We start from the raw sequence: 18,782 nt of genomic DNA, 5'->3' as shown, positions 1-18,782 counted from the left end.
TGCATCTGAATGTATTCCTTAAGTCTCTTCAAATCTAGAATAGTGCTGACACCAGTTTGTTGAAGGCAACAGGCCAGTTTACCTGCAGAAAGTCCCACATTCTCATTTTGTCTCATTTCTCCTTTGATATCATTTGGCCAGTTCCTCTAGTTTTCAAATCAAGGTGTAAACATTACTGACGTGTATTTCATACTGCGCCACAGCAAGAGACCCCAATACCTCGTTCTTCCTCCATAGTGTTGGTAAGACTGGTGAAGGGAGTAACAATTTATTCCTCCATTAAACATTTTCTACCTTATGATCAGAAAGTAGTCTATGTAGAATCTGTGTACTGGTGGCTTTTAGCATTTCATTAGTGCCAATACTCATCTAATGCTTTTAACCCAGTATAATGCTTTTTTTTTTTTCCCTAAGGGTTTCACTCCTTTTGCCCAGGCTGGAGTACAGTGGCATGATCACTGCCCGCTGTTGCCCCATTCCTGGCTCAGGTGATTCTCCCATCTCAGCCTCCCGAGTAGCTGTGATGTACCACCATGCCCAGCTAATTTTTGTGTTTTTAGTAGAGACAGGGTTTTGCTGTGTTTCCCAGGCTAATCTTGAACTCGTGGGCTCAAGCTGTCTGCTCACCTTAGCCTCCTACAGTGCTGGGATCACAGGCATGAGCCACTGCACCCGGCTGTTTTTATAATCCTTGATTAATGTCAAACAGGAATTATAAAATGATGTTGTCTTAAAAGATTATTTCATAATTTATTAGCTGTCATTGTTTTGTAAAGTGGGGTTTTCTTTTTTTTGGAGACAGGGTCTCTCTCTCGCCAGGCTGGAGTGCAGTGGCGCAATCTCGACTCAGTGCAACCTCTGCCTCCCGAGTTCAAGTGATTCTTCTGCCTCAGCCTCCCGAGTAGCTGGGACTACAGGCACGTAGTCCTGTAGAGGCATACAGGCACCACGCCCAGCTAGTTTTTGTATTTTTAGTGGAGATGGGATTTCACTGTGCTGACCAGGCTGGCCTCGATCTCTTGAACTCGTGATCTGCCCACCTCGGCCTCCGAAAGTGCTGGGATTACAGGCGCGAGCCACTGCGCCTGGCCAGGTAGGGCTTTTCTTAAACTGGGGCTGTTTGATTACTCTGAATCCAGTTCCTGCTGAGGCGTAACCACTTACATCTTTCTCTTTAGTTACCTATCTCCATATTGTAACAGCTGCCTCACTCTGTCTCACTCTGTCACCCAGGCTGGAGTGCAGTGGTGTGATCCTAGCTCTCTGTAGACTTGACCTTCCAGGCTCAGGCAGTCCTCCTGCCTCTACAGGCATGTGCCACCACACCTGGGTGATTTCTTTTCAGTTTTTGTAGAGATGAGGGATCTCCCTTTGTTGCCCAGTCTGGTCTCGAACTTCTGGGCTCAAGCAGGCCTCCCGCCTTGGCCTCCCAAAGTGCTGGGGTTACTGGCATGAGCCTGGCCAGTGTTTCCATTTAATTTCCTTGATTTATAAATGCACCCTTTCTCTGAAAATCTTGGTTGCTTTTAATTTAACTTAATTTAGCTGTTTAAAAAAATTTTTTGTAGAGACGTCTCATCATGTTGCCCAGGTTTGAACTCCTGGGCTCAAGTGATCTGCCTACCTTGGCCTACTAAAGTTCTGGGATTATAGGCATGAGCCACCTTGTCCAGGTTATCTTGGGTTCCTAAGATGAAGCTAAAATGAGCTACTGAGAGACCAACTTTCCAGAGTTTATTCGGGAATAGCAGGGGATTATAATCAGGGACATGTGCTTTAAGGAATCTTAGGTGCATCCAAAGAGGTTGGGGTAAGAGGAAACTTTTAAAGACAAATAGAAAGTCCAAGTAAGTTGTTTTGAAACAAAGACTGTTGGTTACAAGGGCTTATTGCAGGAGTTGGTGTTGGTTCATTGGTTCATCGGTAGAGACAGCTGTGTCAGGCAATTGTACAAGCAGGTTATCTGGGACACTGCCATTTTGAGGAATTCCTTGCATAGTAAGGTCTCCATTTGGTTAGAGCTTGACATTAGTCACTCCATTTTGATACTGATAACTTTCACACTAATGTCATTAACAGTGTCGTAAAGAGTACTTACTTAGCAAAAGTTTGTGGGTTGTTTGTGTCCTTAGTAATTTCTCATCTGGAAAAAGTCTTTTCACCTGGCAAAGTGTTAGAATATAGAATATTTTTTAGTTCAGGTAAAATTTACATAAAATGCAATGTACATGTAGACCTTAACTGTATAATTTGAGTCTTGATAAATATATATATCCATATAAACCATGCACCAATTAATATATTGAGTATTTCCATCACTGTAGAGGCAAAATGTTCTGATTTTATCGCCACGAATTCATAAAATGGAATCTGTTGGGTCTCTTATTTAATGTTTGAGATTGATTCGTATTTGTGATTGTATCAGTTCATCGATTCATTGTTTTTTATTGTTCAGTAGTATTTAGTGGTGTCAGTATGTTAAAATTTGGTTATCCATTTGCTTTTTTTTTTTTTTTTTTCCTGAAAAGGAATCTCGCTGTATTGCCTAGTCGGAGTACAGTGGCTCGATCTCGGCTCACCACAACCTCCGCCTCCTGGGTTCAAGGGATTCTCCTGCCTCAGCCCGCCGAGTAGCTGGAATTATAGGCATGTGCCACCACACCCAGCTAATTTTTGTGTTTTTGGTAGAGATAGGGTTTCACCCTGTTGGCCAGGCTGGTCTTGAACTCCTGATCTCCAGTAATCTGCCCGCCTTGGCCTCCCAAAGTGCTGGAATTACAGGCGTGAGCCACCACGTCCAGCCTATCCATTTACTATTATTGAACATTTGGGGTTTCAGTTTTTGGCAATTATGAATAAAGTTGTGATGAACAACTGTATTGTCAACCTGAAATAATTGAAATGAACAGAATCCAGTTTCAAAGAGTTTTTGAATAAGAGTTTTAAGTGAAAATCTGGGAATGACTATCTGGGGAATATGGACTTCAGAGCACAGGGATCTGGGCTTCAAAGTTAAACGTTAAGGGCCTGGGCCAGGCGCACTGGCTCACACCTGTAATCCCAGCACTTTGGGAGGCCATGGCGGACGGGTCACGAGGTCAGGAGATCGAGACCATCGTGGCCAACGTGGTAAAATCCCCGTCTCTACTAAAAATACAAAAACTAGCTGGGCGTGGTGGCGCCTGCCTGTAGTCCCAGTTACTCGGGAGGCTGGGGCAAGAGATTCACTTGAACCAGGGAGTCAGAGGTTGCAGTGAGCCAAGATTGCGCCACTGTACTCCACCCTGGCAACAGAGTGAGACTCCATCTCAAAATACATAAAAAAGTTAAGGTGCTGCTTATATGGGCAGGAAACAAAGACATTTAACAGGATTACAATATTTTCTCTGCAAGGTTCATTTATGAGTTACAACAGTTTAGTTATAGATTGTTTTCTTTTCCATATAACTTGTTTTTAAATTTTTTTTCTTTCCAAGAGTGTGTTTAACATTCCATCTTTTGTTTTTTTTTTTTTTTTTTTTTTGAGATGGAGTCTCACTCTGTTCCCTAGGCTGGAGCGCAGTGGCGTAATATCAACACTGCAACTTCTGCCTCTTGAGTTCAAGCAGTTCTCCTGCCTCAGCCTCCCGAGTAATTGGAACCACAGGCGCATACCACCACGCCCAGCTAATTTTTGTGTTTTTAGTACAGACGGAGTTTCATCATGTTGCTGGTCACGAACTCCTGAACTCAGACAGTCTGCACGCCTTGGCCTCCCGAAGTGTTCGGATTACAGGTGTGAGATACTGCGCCCTTCCACATTCCATCTTGAACCATGTGGTAGTCATGAAGTGTGTGTGTGAGAGAGGAAAGAGGGAAATTAATCTGTAATGAATATCAGCAGCTAATAGGAAGAGGCAAGACATCTTCCCTGGCACTCACTGGTTAGTCATTTACAACAGTTTACAGAACAATGTAGGTAAGAAATAAGGCTAATGTATAATCAGAGAAACAAAAGCTACAGCTTCCTAGGTTACAGTTGCCTGTTTAAGTGACTCAGGTTTCATAATCACATTCTTTTAAGGCTCAAAATATTTAACAAGTTCCAACAGCCTAGATTTTGAATTAGTTATTTTGCAATATACATATCTTTTGGGGTATGTATATTTTCATTTCTTTTGGGTAAATACTCAGAGGTGTATGTGCTGAGTTACAGATTGAGTAATAATTTTTTTTTAATAATTTCAGATTTTATTTTAGATCCAAGGGGTACATGTGCAGGTTTGTTACATGGGTATATTGTGTGACGTTGAGGTTTGGGACATAAATGATCCCATCACAGGTAGTCAGTCGATTTTTAGCCCTTACAGTCCTTCCCTCTCCTCCCTCTAATAGTCCCAGTTTTATTGTTCCCATGTTTATGTCCGTATGTACCCAGTGTTTAGCTCCCACTTATACAGTATTTGATTTTCTCTTCCTACATTAATTCACTTAGGATAATGGCCTCCAGCTATATCCATGTTGCTGCAAAGGATATGATTTCTTTCTTTTTTTGTGGCTATGTAGTATTCCATGATGTATATGTACCACATTTTCTTTATCCAGCCCACTGTTGATGGCAGCTAGGTTGATTCCATGTTTTTACTATTGTGAATAGTGCTGCAGTGAATATACCAGTGCATGTACCATTTTTGTAGAAAGATTTATTTTCCTTTGGGTATAGAACCAGTAATGGAATTGCTGGGTCAAACGGGTGGTTCTGTTTGTTTGTTTGTTTGTTTGTTTATATCTATTGCTGGGTCAAACAGATAGTTGTTTGTTATTTCTCTCTCTCTCTCTCTCTCTCTCTCTCTCTCTCTCTCTCTCTCTCTCAAGACAGAGTTTGACTCTTATCACCCAGGCTGGAGTGCAGTAGTGTGATCTCAGCTCCCTGCAAACTCCATGTCCTAGGCTCAGACGATCCTCCCACCTTAGCCTCCCAAGTAGCTGGGACCATAGGTACATGCTACCATGCTGGCTAATTTTTGTATGCTTTTTTTGTAGAGATGGGGTTTTGTGGTCTCGATTTCTAATTTTTGTATTTTTTTTGTAGAGATGGGGTTTTGCGTTGTTGCCCAGGCTGGTCTCCAATTCTTGGCTCAGATGATCCGCCCTCCTCAGCCCCCCAAAATGCTGGGATTATAGGTATGAGCCACTGGGCCTGGTTTAGTTCTATTTTTAGTTCTTTAAGAAATCTCCAAACTGCTTTTCACGATGGCTGAACTAATTACATTCCCACCAACACTGTATAAGTATTCCCTTTTTTGGGCAGCCTCGCCAGCATCTGTTGGTTTTTGTCTTTTTAGTAATAGCCATTCTGAGTGGTGTGAGATGGTATCTCATTGTGGTTTTGATTTGCATTTTTCTGTTTCGTTATGTTGAGTGTTTTTTCGTGTTTGTTGGCAGCTTGTATGTCTTGTTTTTTGAGACAGAGTCTCGCTCTTGCCCAGGCTGGAGTGCAGTGATACTATCTCTGCTCACTGTGGCCTCGACCTCCTGGCGCTCAGGTGATCCTTCCGCCTCAGGTCCCAAAGTAGGCTGAGATGGGAGAGGGCATGGAAGCTCTGCCCCCCTACGCTGTTCCTCACCCTGTATACAACTTCATCTGTCCATTCATCTGTATACTTTACCATATCCTTATAAGGAACCAGTGAATGTGTTTGCCCGTGTTCTATGAGTCATTCTAGCAAATTAATCCAACTCCAGGAGGGAGTGTTGGGAACCCAGCCTTATAGTCGGTCATCAGAAGTGTGGGGGATGACCTTACGTGTGTCTGAAGAAGAGAGGACAGTATTGTGGGACTGAGCCCATAATCTCAGTGGGATCTAACTCCGGGTAGATACTGTCAGGATTGAATTGACCTATAGAACACTCAGTTGGTATATGCTGGAGAATTGCTTGGTGTGTGGGGAAAAACCTTCACACATCTGGTCATAGAAGCGTTCGTGTTAAGTGTGAGTGTAGAGGAAAAACGGTTTGCCTTTTCTTTCACAGTAGAGTCAGGCACCCCTATTATTTTCCCCTTAGATATTCATTTTGAAGGTTAAGTATAGATGGCTTTTTTTTTTTTTGCTTACTGGGGTTGGGGAGAGGAGGAGTTGTGGCATATCTGCTCGCTAGGGACTGTTAGGATGGGTGGATTTCGGCTCTGGTTTTTATTATTTTGTAACTACCAATCCTTTTCCCAGGGGGAACACTCAAATGTTTGATTGTCCCTAATTTTCACTGGACATGTTTGATTCCTGACTGAAAAATAGACCAGAGGCTCTCCCCCTTTCTTAGGTTTCTCTTTTCAGTAGCTATTTCTTTTCACCTCCCTCTTAACCAGAGGAGGTTCAGATATATTTAAGTGCTTTAAATGTGACTTTTTCTACTTTGCCTTTGTGGGTATCTTCATTCCAGTTGGTTTTCTTAACTTTTCTTTCTTTTCACTCTACTTCATATTCTGCTAAGTCTCGTGTAACCCCTCACTGTGATTCCTATCCCCAGCTCCCCCTAGGCCCCAGCATTTCTGAAAGTGTGAAGTAGACTGGATTCCTGAAGGTTTTTTTTCTCCCTCTAGATTCTGGCAGACATTCAAAGTTTATGGTATACATGTAGGCCGCTCTGTAAATGTTTCTGGATAGTCTTTTCATGGTTTGTAATTCTTCTTTGCACCACTAACTTTCCCAGAATGGCCGTAGATTTTGTATGTTTAAGCTGTTTCATGAACAAATATGAAAGCATATCTTTCTAATAAATACAAGTAATGTTTTGTGTTTGAGTGAAGTAATTATTCTAAGATCATAAAAAAGTGCTCTGAGATCTGAAACAGGTAGAGATTTTTGTTTGTGCCAGAATCAGTAGCGATGTCTGGCATTTAATTGGTAAGATGTTAACTACTTAGGTGCTATATGCCTGCTGACTCTGACTCTGGCTTAGCTGTTTAAAAAAAAAATTCTTTTGTAATTCTCCTTGAAAGTTTTCAGGTGTTTTTTGGAATACTTTTGTTATTTTAGGTAGTAATCTTTGGTGACATACTGTACTTTTTAGAGAGCAAGAACTGCTTGTTGATTTCAGAGCCTTGGGAAATATCCTAAACTGCCTGTATTCCTGTATCCTTTCCTTTACCTGGTCTTCAGTGCTGTCCTTTGTCAGACTCCCAGAAAATGGATTGGGTTTTTCAGTGCCTTGGTACTTAGAGTGATGAGTACCTTAAATTTTAAGACCGCCAATCTCACAATATGAAAAACCAAGAAACGGAATGGTTGGCTGCCCAGGCAGAAATCAAGACTGTTTGGCCACAGGTACAGGGCATGGTTTTCAGATTCCTTAGTCCAGTAACACTTCCTGAAGTGTGATCAAACTGAACATTGATTCACACTAAGCTTACCTGAGATTGATAAATCAGACTTCTGAACTTTCATCAATAATTCAAATGATTAATAGGACTAAAATACTAATCTCAGCTGGTCAAAGCAATTTCTTACCATTATAAAATTCTATTTGGGAAAGCTGATGAAGATCAGATAGTTACTTTGTAAGTGAAATCTGGTCAGAATTGTGCCATTTAGGTGTTCTTAAGGGATGCTGTCATCAAGCTCTGGTAGCACAGAACAGAGCATTTTATATTTTCTAGGTTATTACTGATACATGTATGTCATTCAGAAAGAGCACTTTCCTTACCTCTAGACAGAATGAACACTTCTTCATGTTTGTTCTTTTGTATTGGGTATTTTGTATCAGTCTAAAAACAGTAGTTATTATATTTCTATATTGAATAAACTAAGGTATAAGACCAGTTTGTTTTATCTCACCATTTATATTCTAAAGCAGCTTTTTAGGATTGCTTACCTCCTTCTGTGCTTTGAGTAAACAGTCAAAACCCATTTCTGTGTTTGAAAAGTAGGCCGGGTGCAGTGGCTTATGCCTCTAATCTCAGCCCTTTGGGAGGCTGAGGCAGGTGGATCCCATGAGCCCAGGAGTTCGAGACCAGCTTTGACAACATGGCGAAAACCTATCCCTACAAAAAAACACAAAGATTGGCCTGGCGTGGTGGCACATGCCTGTAGTCCCAACTACATGGGAGGCTGAGGGGAGGATGGCTTTGGAGCCTGGGAGGTGAAGGCTGCAGTGAGCAGAGATCGCACCATCGCACTCCAGCCTGGGTGACAAAATAAGACCCTATCTCAAAAAAAAAAAAAAAGTAGGTCTGCTTCCTGTCAGCAGGGAGGCAGCATAGCATAAAGTAGCTTTAACTTTTAATCAGACTCATTCAAACCTGACTCTGCTATTTCCCAGCCTTGTAACACTGGGCAAATTGCTTATACTATTTTGAGTTTCTGTTTTCTGGTAAAATGGAGATAATTGCAACTCTGCAGGAAGAACTAGTAAAAAACTAAATCTAGAGAGATAGAAGGAAAACCAAGAAAACAGATACTCTGGAAGGCAAGCAATGTGTTTCTAGGAGGGGGTGATTATCTGTATCAAATGCTGATCATAAGCAAAAAGAGGTCAGAGAAATGACCATTGGAAATAAGAATATAAGATCACTGGGTTTCTTCTTTTAAAAAAAACAAGATTAAAAAGAGTATTTTTAGAGACAGGGTTGTGCTTTGTTACCCCGACTGTAGTGCAGTGGCATGATTGTGGTTCACTGCAGCTTTGAACTCCTGGGCTCAAGTGATCCTCAATCTGCAGCATCTCAAAGCCGTTGGGGTTATAGGCGTGAGCCATTGTGCCTGGCTACTGGGTTTCTTCTTGATAGTTTTTGGTGGAAGGTTGAAAACACTTACTAACTTGAATGGGTTTAACTGGGAAGAGGAGAATAGAAGACAGAACATACACAGTTCCTGAGGATTGTTTTTGCTATAGAGAGAATGAGAGAAGGCAGGGAAGTAGCTGGAGCGAGAAATGAAGTTAAGCCTTATTTTAATAGAGGAAGGAATAGCATGTATATGTGTGCTGAAGGTAAAGATCCAGGAGGGAGGCAGAATGTGATGAGAGGAAGGAAGGGATTGCCAGAGTCCTGTCCTTGAATAGGCAGAATGGGGGGGTGGATCAAATTGCACAAATGGCTTACATGCTAAGGGCAGGGATAGATGGGCATAGGTGGGAGATCTTAGAAAGGGCCCTTCCGGCATTCTGTTTCATTGTGAAAATAGAAGTAAGGTCATCAGGCCGGGCGCAGTGGCTCACGCCTGTAATCCCAGCACTTTGGGAGGCCGAGGTGGGCAGATCACAAAGTCCGGAGATCGAGACCATCCTGGCTAACACGGTAAAACCCCGTCTCTACTATAAATGCAAAAAAATTAGCCGGGCATGGCGGCGGGCCCCTGTAGTCCCAGCTACTTGAGAGGCTGAGGCAGGAGAATGGCGTGAACCCGGGAGGTGGAACTTGCAGTAAGCCAACGTCGACTGAGCGAAACTCCGTCTCAAAAAAAAAAAAAAAGTAAGGTCATCAGCTGAGAGAGAGGATGGAGGAGCAGGTGTTAGAGGTTTGAAGATGGAAGACAACTAGGAGAAGGGGATAGACTAGGAATTTACGTATTATTTCTGGGCAGTGTACAGAGTCTGAGGAATGATTGCTGACTGACTCTTTAAACTTACATGGTCATAGGTTTTTCTCCAGCTATGTTTAGCTGCATGGGTGTACAGAGTAGGTGAACATTTGGTTAAACCAGGATTATGATTTATCCGAAAGAATAAAAGCGAGACAAGAACAAGGGCTTTGAGGGAATATACGTGGGAGTGATGTTTTATTTCACCTAAATAGTTTAGAATGTATCTGTAATGGACAAGAATTTTTAAAAATCACATACAACCATAATACTTTTTTTTTTTTTGAGACAGGGTTCACTGTCGCCCAGGCTGGAGTGCAGGGGCACAGTCACATCTTACTGCAGCCTCAACCTCCTGGGTTCAAGTGATCCTCCCATCTCAGCCTCCTGAGTTGCTGGGACTATAGGTGTATACCACCATGCTTGGCTAATTTTTAATTTTTTTGATAAGCGATGGGGCCCAGGCTGGTGCTGGTGTGGAACTCCTGGGCCCAAGCCTCACAAAAGTGCTGGGATTACAGGCATGAGCCACTGTGCCTGAATCACAATACTTCTTTCATATTAACTAATATTTAGTCTATCTTCAGGTTTCTTTGATTTTCAAAATCAGAAAAACCAGATTTGTTCAAGTTGGGACTAAACAAAGTCTGTACATTGCAGTTGATTGCTGTGCCTCTTAAGTCATTTATTCCATATGTTTCTGCTTACTCCACTTTTTCAGACCATTGATATGTTCAAGAAATTTGGTCTTTTGTCATCTAGAACTTTTATATTCTGCATCTGACTGGGTGGCTGTATTCTTGTATTATTTTACTTTAAAATTTTAATTTTGGTAAAATTCGCAACATGATAGTTACTATCATAACCAATGTACCGTTCTGTAGTATTAAATATGTTCACATGGTTGTGTCCTGTGGTGTTATTTTAAACATGTTCCTCTAGATCCCTTACTTTGTGTAAACTAATATCAGATCTAGAGAGGCTTGATTTGATTCAGGTTCAGTTTTTAACTTTGTTGGTGAGGGGTCAAGGACATAGGTGGTTTGTGTGTACTTCTCATAGTGTCTTATTGGGAAGCAAGTAATGTCTGGTTGTCCTAACAATGATACTGATCATTGGGTTTAGGTTTTGTAGCCCAGGGGTCCTCAACCCTGGTGCTTGTCCATGTCCTGTTAGGAACCAGGCCACACAGCAGGAGGTGAGTGGCAGGTGAGCAAGGATTACTGCCCAAGCTCCACCCAGTCAGATCAGCAGCAGCGTTAGATTCTCACAGGAGCACCGGCCCTTTTGTGAACTGCGCATGCGAGGGATCTAGGCTGTGCGCTCCCTATGGTGCGATCTAACTAATGCATGATGATCTGAGGTGGTAGTTTCATCCGGAAACCACCAGCCTCCCCAAATCCATGGAAAAGTGTCTTCCATGAAACTGGTCCATGGTGCCAAAAAGGTTGGGAATCACTGTTGTAGCCTGATCCATCCATTTAAAAATTTTCCACTGATATTTTTTTCCACTTAATGGTTTTATTAACTATTGATGATCATTGCCTAGATCCATTGTTTTCTTAGAGATGGTAAACTGATTATTTTCTAATTACGTAACTCTTTTTGGATTTATTAGCTAGAATTCTGTTAAAAACAGTCACCTAGTTTCTGCCAGAAATGCAGGATAAATGTTTGTATCTTTTATTATTTATTTATTTATTTTTCAAGACGAAGTCTTGCTCTGTTGCCCAGGCTGGAGTGCAGTAGCGTGGTCTTGGCTCACCACAAGCTCCGCCTCCTGGGTTCACATCATTCTCCTGCTTCAGCCTCCCAAGTAGCTGGGATTACAGGCACCCGCCACCACGCCTGGCTAATTTTTTTGTATTTTTGAGTAGAGACAGGGTTTCACTGTGTTAGCCAGGATGGTCTCGATTGCCTGACCTTGAGATCCACCTGCCTTGGCCTAGGGCTGGGATCACAGGCATGAGCCACCATGCCCTGCCGATTTTTTTTATTTTCTAATTTCTGGTGACTGACTTTTTTGATTTTTAGATAAAAGTATGAACTCATGAAGTTCATAATGACTCAGTTGCAGTCATTCTTCTGATGTTCAGATTGTCTCATATTTGGTCAGTGGAAGCTTCTTCAAGCTGGCTTCTGTGTCCCCCACAGCTGCTGCACCCTTGTTAGCCTCACAGCTTGTTTGTATCTGTCTTGTCCTGCACTTGAAATAATCATTTTCTGCAAGAAGCTCCTAGTTTCTTCCAGTGGGAAATGGTAGAGATTGTAATATGGGTGTCTACTTTTAAAAGGTGTGTGTCGGGCGTGCTGGCTCACTCCTGTAATCCCAGCACTTTGGGAGGCCGAGGCAGGCGGATCATGAGGTCAGGAGTTAGAGATCAGCCTGGCCTATATGGTGAAACCCCATCTCTATTAAAAATACAAAAATGAGCCTGGCATGGTGGTGCGTGCACCTATAGTCCCAGCTACTTGGGAGGCTGAGGCAGAAGAATTTCTTGAAGCGGTTGGAGTGAGCCAAGATTGTGCCACAACACTCCAGCCTGGGTGACTAGAGTCAGACTTCATCTCAAAAAAAAAAAAAAAAAAGAGGTGTTGTGGCTTTTATTTGATTTTTTTAGAATACTGATTGGTTTCTTTTTTTAACAGGCATGCCCAAAGAACAATACGAGCCCCCTGACCCTCGGAGGATGTATACAATTATGTCTTCTGAGGAAGCAGCAAATGGAAAGAAATCCCACTGGGCAGAGCTTGAAATAAGTGGTAAGACATGGAAGCATGAATTTATGGTATGGAAATTAAGATATGGTAGTAAACTGAGTTTTCTAATGCCAGTACAGGAAAGAAACGATTATATTTTACAAATGTAATATGTTTATAAATGATTGTATTTTAGTAGCTTATCTTAGAAGTAGGAAGGTTCAATGAAAAGAATATGGTTGAGTCAAAGTTCAAAACCCATTCATTGTATATTTTCTCAGTATCAGTGTCCTCTTACAAAATACATAAATGTAAAATAATAACAAGGATGAAATGAAAATATCACATGTTAAATACTAGTGCCCAGTCAAGTATTTGTTCTGGTATTTGATTCTCTGATAAAGTAGGATTGAGCTTTTGCATTAGCAATGATGGATTTCTAGTGGGGTAGGAATGGCTGATCTGTATAGGTTTTGGGGTAGATTTGTTTCTCCTTATTTTCTTCGTTGGCTTCTGAGTCTGAGTCACTGAGGACAGCCTTATTCAGAAACACAAAATCTTAGGAGTTTGAAGTGGACCTCAAATTTTCCTTCCCCTTTTAATGCAATCTGGACATACTCAAAGAAATATATGACCCCTCAGATGTGAGGGATATCCTTTCCCCAGCATCTCTGCCAGTGGGCACAAAGCTTCTTTTTAAATATTTTGAAGATGGTGAAGGGACAGTACTTCTCAGGGCAACCAGTGCTAATGAAGTTTGGTGTTACTGTTGGCCTAATATGCTTCCCCTTTCCTTTCAGTTTGTTCTGATTTTTGCCTTCTGAAATAGTACAAAACACATTTTGTCTTGTTTCATGTGACTGCCCTTGATTTTTTAAAATTTAATGCAGCAGACATACTGAGCATATGCTGTGTGTAAAACATTTTACCTGGCGCTGGCCCACGTGCATGGAAGATATATAAAGTCCCTGTTTAATGGAGCTTATGACATTAGGGAGTGAGAGGAAGGGACTGCACAAGTATAAATAACTAATAGACAAAACATAACAAATCTAGGTATAAAAGTGCTATATAACAGTAAGCAAAAAGGAAATAAGGATAATATCATTCCTCCTTTGTCAGCTCAAAATTTCTCGTTAACGTATTGAGTAAACTGAAATGCCTGCCTTTGCAGACATAGTAGAGGTCGGTACACACATGGGTCTCTCCTGTTTTCCTTCTTCTGATTTCTAGCGTGCTGCACTTTACGAAACCAAGTTCAGCTCAGTAAGTAGGTGTGGTCATGGAGAGTGAAATTTGTCTTCCTCTCTCCTGTCAGATTTGGCTTTCTGTGCTAGGGGAGCCCAAAGGGAAATATGCACTCTCATTTTGTAGTTATTCTCAAAGCACAGGCTGTCACCACTCCTAGTTTTCTCTTTTAATTTTTTCAGGATTGGCATTTAACTATATTTACCTCTCCTTTTTTCAGCCCTTATTAGCGGTTTTTGAATTACAATTCCTTTGCTTGTAAGGAAGTTTCCCCTATCTTACAGCATTAGGATATGCTAGAAAATACTCAGGTCATTGAGATACATCTCTGAGGCTAAGGAGAGGAGAATCTCCTCCACCTTCTCCTCCTTCCACCACATACTGTGAACTCCTTGGTGATTCTGAGTCACTGTTGTCTGCTTACCCTGAACTTTGGGAAGAAGTTCTGGATACACTTATAGGGAAAAACTCTCAAACCATGTTTTTTCTTTGCTCTCACACCACCACAATCATCAACACAAAGGAAGATTTCTGTGACCAAAGGTGTGGGTTTCTTTTCCCCACACACCAAGCAGCAGACACCAGTTATGTGCCCTCCAATTCAATTCCAACGCTATCTACCTAGAGGGAGCGTCACATCCCACAGTTTATGGACTCAGTCCCCAAGACTGCCGTCTCCCCCTTCTATCACCAGTCCCGTGTTTGGGCCTCTAGAACTTTGACCAGCTTCAAGTTTGGGTTCCCACGACCCCCTCTTTGAGTTCAATTAATTTGCTTCAGTGGTTCACAGAAGAACTCAGAGAAACATCTGCTTACATTTACCAGTTTATTATAACGGATATTACAAAGGATACAGATGAAAAGATGCACAGGGCAAGGTGTAGGGGAAAAAGTGCAGTGTCCATGCCCTCCCTGGGCACACCACCCTTCAGGAGGAATCTCCTGCATTCAGCTATCTAGAAGCTCTCTAAACCGTATTCTTTTGGGTTTTTATGGAGGCTTCATTACATAGGCATGGTTGAAAGCTGTAGAAATGTGGTTATTGGACAAACAAGGCACATCTGCTCAGACTTTTCTTGGGCTTTTCTGTGTACCATTCCTTCCTCTAAGGTATGGGGCAGGACCCTCTCCGGAATGAGGGTCTTCTGACCCCGTAGTGAGATTAGAGTTCTGCCTTGGGCAAGGGAAAGAAGGATAGGAGAAGGTCATAGAGAGATCCTGTTTCCCGAGACCTTAAGCACTCCAACATTATAACAAAGACTATGGGAGTTAGGAACCAGGAACCGTGTATGAAAACATGAATATATAATACCGTAATACAACATAGGAAGGAAGAGGGGATACTCCTCTAAAGTAACCTTTTTTCATTTATTATTATTATTTAGAGATGAGGTCTTGTAATTCATGTTAGTGAATTATTAGAAGGCCAAAAGCCTTGTAATCACCACCCAGGTCAAAAATTAGAACTTTTCACTTTCCCCCGAACCCTGTCCATATGCTCCAGCCAGTCACAGCCCCCACCCTGCTCCCAAAATTAACCATTATCCTTCTATAGTTGTTACTTTCTTGTCTTTCCTTGTAGCTTTAACACCAAATTATGTATACAGGGAAGATATTTGGGGATGACAAAACAACTACATATTTTAATTGTGGTGGTTATGTAACTATGCATTTGTAAAGGAATCATAAGACAGTAAGAGTGAATTTTACCGTATGTAGATTATACTTTGACATTTTTTTAAAAGAAATTTTTTTAAAAGAAATTTTTTTTAAAGATTCAAGGGAGAGTGACAAATAAGCAACATACAGAGAAATAGTCCTCTGAAGCAAATCAATGCACGTGATCAGAATGAATACTAAAAATGATAATTCAAGGAAACTTTCCTGAATTAAAAAAAAAATTCAAACTACCGACTGAAAGAACACACAGTATACCTGAGAATATCAATGTAGAAAAACCAACACCAGGATATATTCTGATAAAATTACTGAGTTTATGGAAAAAGCATATGTTTTGGGCATCTAGGCAAAAAGAGCAAGTACAAGTGACTAGTAAGAAAAGCAGAGTGTCATTAGACCTGCAGCAAGGCTTTATGCCATACCAAAAAAATTTTTTGGAGTAACATATTTAAGATACTTTAAGATTGTGTGAGCCGAGGATCTAGAATTCAGCAAAACTGGCTTTGAAATATAAAGGGCACAAACTGTTACCAAAATACAGGAAACATAGGACATACTGTTGCTATGAACACTTTTTAAAGAATCATCTAGAGAACAAGCTTCTAGACAAAGTGATTGGCGTATGAACTAGTAGGGGGCATTTAATATACAGTGACTTGAAAAACTAAGTCTGAAAATAGGAGTGTATGCAGGTTAAATGGGAAAGCTGATAGTATGTAGTGGGTACATACTGTGACAATGTAGACGGACCACAGTTATGTAAAGGGGGGCAGGGCGGGTAAAGGATATGCACACACAGTTTTATCTGCTCTCAGTAGTCATATTGGTGGGATGAAGCAAATAAATAAATATTCTATCATCCCATGTCCCTGAGAACCAAGACTGTCAGTATTAAAGAAGATGCGGATATAATTATAAAAGAGGGGAACTAAAAGCCCTGTTATCCTGAATTTGAATTAAAAGTTCAGTATGTTTTCATAAGATTTTAGCTTGTATATTTGATATTTTGTCATACATCATGTAAAACTTAAATATATTCATACCTTGTATTTATAAATGCATATGGCTACATATATATGTCCTAGATCTGTCCATTGAAACCTTAGAAACAGTGACTGACTCTAGCTAGAAATATCCCTAGCACTGGCTAATTTTTATTTTTCATAGAGATGAGGTCTCATTATGTTGCTCAGGCTGGTCTTGAACTCCTGGCCTCGAGCAGTCCTCCCATGTTGGCCTCCCAAAGTGCTGGGCTTGCAGACATAAGCCAACTTACTCAGCCCAGACTGGCTTCTTTATTTGTTTCATTTTCACAGATTTAGGAGGTATAAGTACAGTTCTCTTTTTTATATTTTAACAGTCTGTTTATTATTTATTTATCCCTCCATAGAACCACCACCCACACCAAGGAGATTATTTGGAGTGGATCACCACCTAGAGCCTGGACTCTTGACATCTAAGGCTTCCTACTCCCTCATTTTATGGCTTAGGTGAGGGACGTGGTTCAGGCAAAACTGATGTCTCCTTTTGGATACTGCAGAAGCAGGACCTAAGCATACCCATAAAGGTGGCCACACCCATCAAGAGTTGATTGGCAGGCTGGAAGACAGTATTCTCCCAATGAAGGCACTTTTACCTCTATAGTGGGGTGGGAATTGGTTCGCTGGGAGTGTTGTTTTTGGGACAGGGAAGAGTTATTTCCATGGAAAACTTACTTGCAGGTTACAGAGAGAAATGAGGGGAGTTTGCCTACACTGGCCATCTGTGGGGCCAGTGGGGGCTGCAGTATATCTTTGCTACTGAAAGGGGAAGGTTGACGTAGGCATTAAAGCCAAAGAGGCCCTTAGCAATTAGGCCCAGTACCCCTGCGATGATTTTGGAGTGGTTTTCTCTCTCAGCAAGGTCGATAATGGAGGTGATTAGGTAGAGGATCACTGCTAAGAGGGTTTGGAAGAAATTACTCCAGGGCCAATTGATGAATGGTATTTTGGTGTCCAGATCACACATGTAGCTGACAAAACAGCAGCAAGGATCATTTCAGCCACCAACAGGGAGGAATACTCTGGTGTGGAGGCACTTGAAGCAGATAAGGATCACCAGGCACAATGTAATCTTAGCAAACCTGGAGGATTCCCTTTTGGGTGCACAAGAAGTTGACTTCAGCAGCAGGGGAGCCGAGAGGCACTCCGAATCCACCATGGCATGGGCTGACGCAGAAGATGTGCTCACTTGTTCATGGGGTCAAGGACACTGCACACCCAGCCATCTGGCTAGGAAGGGAGCCCCTGGTGTGGAGGGAGTCACAAGTACAGTTTTCTTACCTGGATATGTTGTGTAGTGGTGAAGTCTGTCCTTCTAGTGTACTCATTGCTCTAATAATGAACATTGTACCCAAAAGGTAACTTTTTCTTTCACCTTTTTCGCCCTCCCATGTTTTGGAGTCTTCAGTGTCTTATTTTTCCACTCTGTATGTGCACGTATACCCATTGTTTAGCTCCCACTTGTAAGTAAGAACGTCAGTATTTGACTGTTTCTGAGTTGTTTTGCTTAGGATAACAGCCTCCAGTTCTCTTCAGGTTGCTGCCCAAGATGTGCTTTCATTCTTTTTTATAGCTGAGTAGTATTCCTTGGTGTATAGATACACTACATTTTCTTTATCCAGTCATCCATTGTTGGACACTTACGTTGATGCTGTATCTTTGCTATTGTGAATAGTGCTACAATACACGAGTGCAGGTTATCTTTCTGACGTGATGATTTCTTTCCCTTTGGGTATACCCAGTAGTGGGATTGCTGGATAGAATGGCAGTTCTATTTTTTGTTCTGTGAGAAATCTCCATACGGTTTTCCATACAGGTTGTACTAATTTACAATGCCACCAACAGTGTTTAAGCATTCCTTTTTCTTCATATCCTTGCCAGCATCTGTTGGTTTTGACTTTTTAATAGTAGCCTTTCTGAGTGGTGTAAGATGATATTTCATTGTGGTTTTAATTTGCATTTCTCTGATGATTATTGATGTTGATCATTTTTTTCGTATTTGTTGGCAATTTGTATGTCTTTTGAAAAATATCATTTCATATTCTTTGCCCACTTATTATTAGGGTTGTTTTTTTCATGTTGAGTTGAGTTTCTTGTAGATTCTGTATATTAACCCCTTGTCAGATGTGTAGTTTGCCAATATTTTCTCTCATTCTCTAGACTGTTAATTATCATTATTTTTGCGGCGCAGAAATTTCCTAATGTAATTAAGTCCCATTTATCTATTTGTTTTGAGATACGATATCTTTGTTCTGTGGCCCAGGCTGGATGGAGTAGTGTAATCTCAAACTTCTGAGCTCTAGTGATCCTCCTGCCTCAGCCTCCCAAGTAGCTAGGACTACAGGTGCACGCAACCATGCCTGGCTTTTTTTTTTTTGGAAATAGGATCTCACTTTGTCACCCAGGCTGGAGTGCAGTGATGCCATCTCGGCTTCACTGCAGCCTCGATCTCCTGGGTTCAAGCGGTCTTCCTGCCTCAGCCCCTCAAGTAGCTGTGATGATTTGGAAGGCGCACGTCATGGTGAGTTCTTCCGTGCTGCTGTGTGGCCTTCTGGCA

General features: G+C 41.5%; 1 protein-coding gene across 4 annotated transcripts in view; it reads left to right on the top strand.

Annotated features, from left to right (window-relative positions):
- The window catches only part of CNOT6 (CCR4-NOT transcription complex subunit 6), an 86,503-nt gene that overhangs the window by 22,270 nt on the left and 45,451 nt on the right, over positions 1 to 18,782 (top strand). For 2 of the 4 annotated variants that reach the window (XM_017850245.1, XM_017850243.1), the window contains exon 2: positions 12,207 to 12,320. In XM_017850245.1, coding sequence (XP_017705734.1) covers positions 12,209 to 12,320 — 112 coding nt within the window. In that variant the 5' untranslated portion in view covers positions 12,207 to 12,208. Of the gene's footprint in view, positions 1 to 3,738; positions 3,776 to 5,142; positions 5,164 to 12,206; positions 12,321 to 18,782 lie in introns of those variants that run through there. The other 2 variants (XM_017850242.1, XM_017850244.1) reach the window with 2 other exon arrangements.

Source organism: Rhinopithecus bieti, unplaced genomic scaffold (assembly GCF_001698545.2).
Source record: "Rhinopithecus bieti isolate Rb0 unplaced genomic scaffold, ASM169854v2 scaffold_33891, whole genome shotgun sequence".
NCBI classification, from domain to species: domain Eukaryota; kingdom Metazoa; phylum Chordata; class Mammalia; order Primates; family Cercopithecidae; genus Rhinopithecus; species Rhinopithecus bieti.
This window is presented reverse-complemented; position numbering and strand designations above follow the sequence as displayed.